The sequence below is a fragment of the Mandrillus leucophaeus genome, unplaced genomic scaffold (genome assembly GCF_000951045.1).
Source record: "Mandrillus leucophaeus isolate KB7577 unplaced genomic scaffold, Mleu.le_1.0 Scaffold273, whole genome shotgun sequence".
In the NCBI taxonomy this organism is placed as follows: Eukaryota; Metazoa; Chordata; class Mammalia; order Primates; family Cercopithecidae; genus Mandrillus; species Mandrillus leucophaeus.
In genome coordinates, this window is record NW_012102843.1 from 1,487,564 (window position 1) to 1,494,744 (window position 7,181).

Here is a 7,181-nt window from a genome sequence, read left to right on the forward strand (position 1 = left end):
AGGAGGCTGAGGTGGGAGAATCACCTGAGCCCGGGAAGTTGAGGCTGCAGTGAACCGTCATTGTGCCATTGCACTCCAGCCTTGGCATCGGAGTAAGACCCTGCCCCCTGTCTCCAAGAAAAAAAAAAAAAAGGAAGTTTTGAATCTTTCAAAACATATTAGCTATCCCTCTGAACTCTGTGTCCTCCACAAATTCAATAAACTTAACTTTATTCAGCTTACTGATAAAGTAAGTAAGGACATATACTTTCAGCACAACACTAAAGGCCTCCTTCAAGGACTGATTTATTATCCTCCATTATCATTCATGACCTGAATTATACCTTCAGGTATAGTTGTTTGACTGATAATGAATCAAATTCTAATAGTAGTCTCATCAAGCCCACACTTCTCCATTTTGACCATGGGACCTAATTTTGTCAAAAATGCTCTGGTGAAATCTAACTGTACAATGTCAAAGGCATTTTTCTAATGAACCAAGTTATTAATCCCATCAAAAATGGGTATGAGGCTAATTTAGCCACTCTCCAGCCAGTTCTGTCTCTATTCAAGGTAGCACCAGCCTTGAATTTAAATAATCCTACAAATTATGTTACAGAACTACCCTGCAGAGGTCTCACTACATTTCTCCCAAAGACAAACTTCAGTCTTCCCACTTGATGATTAGTTACTTTTTAATGTACAAATAGTCATCCATCCTCATCCTCGGTCTCACTTTCCAGTTTCAGTGACACGTGGTAAACCACGATCTGAAAATATTAGACAAAAAAAATTCCAGAAAGAAACAACGGGTTTTAAATTGCACATTCTAAGCACTGTGTTGAAATCTCCCACAGTCTGGCTCCATCCAGTATATCCATGTTGTATACCTTACTCTCCCATTAGTCACTTAGTAGCCCTCTTGGTAATCAGATCAGAAAAAACAGTATATATAGGATTTGATACTGTCCACAGTTTCAAGCATCCACACGGGTCTTGGAATATATTCCCTGGGGGTAAGTGGGGGATGGTGGGTAGGGGGTGGCAGGGGCTACTATGTAAGGCAATCCCTCATCACCTCCCAGTGAGGATAGAAAAAGATTTTCTAGCCCACTTGAATACATAAACTTTTGGATATATATAGATAAAAGAATCAAATGTTCATTTATAATGTCTATTACTTTATACATCTTTAAAATCATCTACTATATTAAATAATATTCATTTAGAAATTCAGCATTTTCCCTTAATAAACATTTCATAAGACAATGTTATTGAATTTTTCCCAATGTATCATTGGCATCTGTCTTCATGTTCACCAGAGTGAGTCACTTACTAGTTTTCTTTTTCCCCCTTTATTTGTAAATGTTCAAGTTAAAACACTTTTTAAATTCTTGTGAGCTTTTAAACCTAAATCCTAAGTACCCGTTTTCTGTATATTCAGGCAGTTTTTCCATTCACAGGTCTGTGCTGTGGCTGTAGATTCAGAATTTCCACAAGGTAAGTACTTAACTAATTTGAAGCAAAGTCGCCTCCACAGGTAAGTACTTAACTGATATGGACCAAAGTAGCTTCTCCTCCAAACAATCGTTTGTGAGGTTTTGTAAGGAGTAGAGCAGTGACTTACTTTTTTCTGAGAGTTATTTTTGGGGAGAAAAAGACCTTGCTTTATATCCAGGTAATCAACAAGTCAAAATTTTGCAGAATCAGGGACAAAATTACTTCTTAAATACATTTCAATGAATAGCATAGATACTGTTTATGTCACCATACAGCTGCAACAGGAGTCTTCAGAAATTCAACATTTTCCTTTTTTTTTTTTTTTCCATTCAGTCTCACAGAGCAGTGGCGCGATCATAGTTAACTATAACCTCTAACTCAGAATTATCAATAGCACCTATATTGTAGGAACACTGTGAAGATTAATGTATCTAAAACAATCCTCCCACCTTGGCCTCTCAAAGAGCTGAGATTACAGGAGTGATCACTGGGCCCAGTCCACAAATTTTCTTTCTGAAGTAAAGCATGGGAATTTTGCTATACCATTATAAAAGAGAAAAGCAGAGTGGGGTGGGTTACTCAATTCCCCTGAATTAGTTTTCTTAAAGAAAGAGGGAGAGTAGTTCTAGTAATTTATTGTATTATACCAATTAAGTGCCAGGCACGGTTTTAAGCATTATAGATACATTAACTAATTTAATCTTCACAACGGTCCTATGATACAGGTGCTACTGATAATGCTGTCCTACTTATAAGGAAACTTGCCCAAAGTCATACCGCTTTTAAGTGGTGGCTATTCAGGGAGTCTAATTCTAGGGCCCCTCTCCCTTTCAAAAGGTGATATATACAGTACATTTTCTTTTGCATTATTTTCTAGTATTCATCCACATTGCCTGAAGGCATGAGAGGTCTGAGGAAGAGGTGGTTCATCCTTTGTATTAGGCTGGTGCAAAAGTAACTGCGGTTTTTGCCATTAATATTATGTTCCCTGAGCTAATCAACACCCCCATTTCTGTCGTACTTTAAGGCAAATGATTAACTACTACAGACACATACACAGAACAGACTAGTTCCAAGTCTTCCTCATTCTTCTGCAAACTTTTTAACTGGTGGAGAATCTGCCCCTGTGGGCCTAGATCTCCCTTGCTATATAAAACTAACTTTAAATATCGTCTTTGACAAGGTAACTTTCCTGCGCCCTAAAACGATGGCATCGCTTCATCAGTTGTCATCTGGTTGTGCCCTGTAACGGGGGTAGGGGTTAGGAAGCAGTTTCCTAAGAAAAAGGAAAAAGATGAACTCAAGAATGGGAGAATTAGGAGGGAAGGTGTAACACGCAGAAAAAGGAGGAAGGGGGGTGGAGTGGGAGGCACTGCTGGTCTGACTTGGAATTTCGTGCAGACAGAACGAGAACAGAAATGGAAGAAGTGGGGGGTCGAGTCACTGAAACCTGTTAGGCAGCATTTTCTTGGCTTTTCCTTTGATGCGTCTTAGACACTGCTTTACAAGAAACTGCGACCTAACAGTACCAACGGCCCACCTGGTCAGGACACCGCACGACCATTCATCTCCCGCTCCCGGCCAGAGCTGGTCCCTTGAAAGCACCGCTCCCCGCCAGCGCTCAGTCAGGCTTTTCTCCCAGCGGCCAGTCGGCGGGAGGGACCACCAGAGGCTGTCGACCCCAAGGCCACAGACCCGCGTTCCGGTCCTCGCCGGCTGCCACCGCGGCTTCCCTGCCAGTGGACAACCCCTGAACACTCCCACATTTCGCAGCTGAACCTGAACCATGCCTTTCCCGAAGAGCCGAACCCAGCCGCCACACAGTAAAACCCAAGCTGGAGTGAGGGTCTTACCTTTAACAGATTAGACGTCGCCATGTTCCTTCAACTTGGACTCTCGCGAGAGGACGCGAGAATTCGTGGCGCTCCCGGCCAGGCCTTGACCGGAGGCCGGAGTTCCCACCAGGGCCCAGGGCCCGCCGGCCCGCACCGGGGTGTGGCGGGCGCTGGGGCGGCGTGCCGACAGCGCTGACCTCGTCCCAAGCACCAGGAGCTTCCTCACTCTTGTCCCCTACATGGTCACCAGAGCTTCCCCAAGCGAAAGACCTCATGCACGCGCTCAGGAAGACGGGAACGGCGAATGCTGCTGAGAAGGTAACGGGAGCCGACCTGACTTGGAAGAGGAAGCATCGACTCTACGAGCCTCCCCGACTCCTTCGGCTTAGCTTTTGTGGTTGCACCTTCCGCGGCCACCCACAACGAATTTAGCTCGGCTTAGGCCCGGCAGCTCAGGTTCCGCGGCCGCGTCACGTGACGCGAGGGCGGGGACGCGCTCGGGAGCGAGCGTGGGAGCCTGGAAGCCTCGGTGGGTCCCAAGGCCGCAACGAGGCCAGGACCGCGCCCTCTGCTGGCGGGACCTGGCGTTTTCCCGCACCCCTCCCCAAATCCCGGACTCGGTGTTAAGGGAGTTGCATTGCCGTGAAGTGCTTAAAACAGCTGTCTTCAATAATTGGTGCATAGAATGCGCCCAGTAAATATGTGTTGAGTGCACAAGCGTATTGACTCTTAATATTTATATTCAAGAATGCCTGGCACTTAGATAAAATATTGTTCAGCGCTTTGGGAAGCCGAAGGGGGCGGATCACTTGAGGCCAGTTCAAGACCCTCATCTTTACAAAAAAGTTTGCGAAAAAAGAAAAGATTGTTTAGGTAATGAATATTAATCTTCGATTTTCTGAAGGCACAGTATCCTAGAAGATCCTAAACTATAAGCCCCCAGGTTTTAGCCCTTCAGACCACAAACCACTGGCCAAGGAGAGAATATAATTTACATGTAGAACCTACAGGATACCTGGTATTGTATTATGCAAGTTTACAAACAGCCTTCATACGGCCATAATGCGTAGAAATAAGTAAGAGCTCTGGACTAAAAGCAGAGAAGAGGGATGCACCTACTTAAAGAATCCGGTCAAGTAGTTAATACTTGTTTGAGCACTTGTGTATACTAGGCACAGGAAATACAGGATTAAATAAAAGAGAAGACCTCTGCCCTCTTGGAGTTTATGGCCTAATAAAGTAGCCAAATGTTAAGCATGGTTACACAAGTCAAATATCACTTAGTGGGAGTTGTGATAAATACTACGAAGAGGCCGGGCGCAGTGGCTCACGCCTATAATCCCAGCACTTTGGGAGGCCGAGGCAAACTCCTGAACGAGGTCAGGAGTTCGAGACCAGCCTGGCCAGCATGGTGAACCCCTGTCTCTACTAAAAATACAAAAATTAGCTGGGCGTGGTGGCGAGCACCCGTAATCCCAGCTACTCGGGAGACTGAGGCAGGAGAATCGCTTGAACCCTAAAGGTGGAGATTGCAGTGAGCCAAGATCGTGCTATTGCACTCCAGCCTGGGCGACAGAGCGAGATTCCGTCTCAAAAAAAAAAAAAAAAAATACAAAGACAAAAAACTGCAAACAAAAAAATACAGTGTGCATTTGAGAGCGTAGGAGGGGAAAGGAAACTAATATCTTAATCTCCACCCTTTGCTTATGAAAGGAACTTTATAACTGAACCTTAAGACACTTTTGAGAGTCTGATTTGAACATCCCACTGTCAACCGAAGCATTCCAATTTTCCTAACTCACTTGCTCTGGAAACACCACTGCTACAACTCTGGCTTCAATAAGTTCTCCGTTCCATTGACCCCACCACGTGTTATCTGCCATCTCCTTCTGTTGTCACTCTTTCTCATCCAATTTAGAATCGGCCCACTGTTATAAAAATGTTTAAATATTTAAAATGCTTAAATATTTATTTCTTAAAAATAGCGCAGGCACATAATACAAAATTCAGAAGGTGCTAAAAATAATACAATCAAAAGTAGGCCTTTCACTTTCTGGGGTGATGTAATGTTCTATATTGTGGTAGGAACTTCAGTTATTCAGGTGTATGCACTTGTCAAAACTCAGCCAGTATACCCTTAAAATTTATGCATTTCAGCCAGGCACAGTGGCCCAGGCCTGTAATCCCAGCACTTTGGGAGGCGAAGGCAGGCAGATCACTTGAGCCCAGGGGTTCGAGACCAGCCTGTGCAACATAGCTGTCTCTAAAAAAAAAAAAAAAAAAAAATTTTAAAAAACTTATGCATTTAATTCAAAAGAGAAAATAGTAAGCAAAATTTGAGTTTAATGCTATCCATACTGAAGAATTTAGGAGTAAGTGAATCTATATTTATAATTTACTTGGAAATGTATCAAAAAATAAGATGAACTGATGCTTGGGTAGAAACATTGATAAAGCGGGCTGGGTGCGGTGGCTCATACCTGTAATCCCAGCGCTTTGGGAGGCCAAGGCCAGTGGATCACCTGAGATCAAGAGTTCAAGACCAGCCTGGCCAACATGGTGAAACCTCGTCTTTACTAAAAATACAAACAATTAGCTGGGCATGATGGCAGATGCCTATAATCCCAGCTACTTGGGAGGCTGAGGCAGAAGAATCACTTGAACCCGGGAGGCAGAGGTTGCAGTGAGCCAAGATCACGCCACTGCACTTCAGCCTGGGCAACAAGAGCGAAACTCTGTCTCTCTCTATATATATATACACCTATATAGATAGATAGCTAGATACAGCAAGTATAATAAAATGTTAATGATAGAGTCTAGGTGGTGGATATGCTAGTGGTCCCTGTGTAAAACCAGCTGATTTATATGTTTAAAATTTTTCATAATTAAATATTTGGGGACAATTTTTAAAAAATAGGCCTGTCTTCCTCCACAGTCCCCCAGGCATCCGTTCTTTCTTCTCATAGACAACGGTTACATTTCTTGTGAATTCCTAGGACATACTGTGCATGTATCAGCATTCATATATGTATTATTTTTTCTCTCCCCACAAATCGTGGTGTACTACTTATATTCTTTAATATACTTGTTTTCACTCAGCAGTATGATATAAATTACTGAAAAAAAATTTTGTGCCTATTTTTTTCACACTTTCTTTTCTTCTTTTTGAGACAGAGTCTTGCTCTGTCGCCCAGGCTAGAGTGAGGTGGCATGATCTCCACTCACTGCAACCCCCACCTCCCAGGTTCAAGCGATTCTCACGCCTCAGCGGCCTGAATAGCTGGAATTACAGACGTGAGCCACCACGCCCAGCTAATTTTTGTGTAGAAACGGGGTTTTACCATATTGGTTAGGCTGGTCTCGAATTCCTGGCCTCAAGCAATCCTCCCACCTCAGCCTCCTAAAGTGCTGGGATTACAGTTGTGAGCCACCATACCTCACCTTTGACCTTAAAAGTCAAAGCTTTTAAGTTGTAAGAGGGGCTTTGTGAAATTATGTTGGCAAGTAGAAATGAGCATATGTTTCTTCTTATATTTGTATAAGACATATAAAAAGCAACCGTTCCTTCTTATATTTCATAGCCTCTTACGTGATTAATTACATGGGAAAATGCTCAGAATATAATAGGTAAAAATATAGGATGCAAAATTCCACATATGTGCCGTAATTCCAACTTTGTCAAGAAAGCTACAGTATTATTTCCTACTCTGAACAGTTGATAAACTGGAAAAAATATTCAAAATGTTACCAGTGTTTGTGAGTAGTAGAAAATGGGATAATTTTACTTTTATTTATTTAAAATCTTTTTAAAAATCACCTGCTGACTGGGCATGGTGGCTCACAGCTAAAATCCCAGCACTTTGGGAG

The 7,181-nt window shown here is 43.0% G+C and overlaps 1 protein-coding gene across 1 annotated transcript in view; it reads right to left on the reverse strand.

The window, feature by feature from the left end:
* CUL5 (cullin 5) overlaps window positions 1-4,025 on the reverse strand; it is a 112,845-nt gene extending 108,820 nt beyond the window's left edge. The window contains 2 exon segments of the mRNA XM_011984761.1: window positions 3,333-3,359; window positions 3,362-4,025. Coding sequence (XP_011840151.1) covers window positions 3,333-3,359; window positions 3,362-3,589 — 255 coding nt within the window. The 5' untranslated portion in view covers window positions 3,590-4,025.
* Window positions 4,026-7,181: the final 3,156 nt, after the last annotated feature.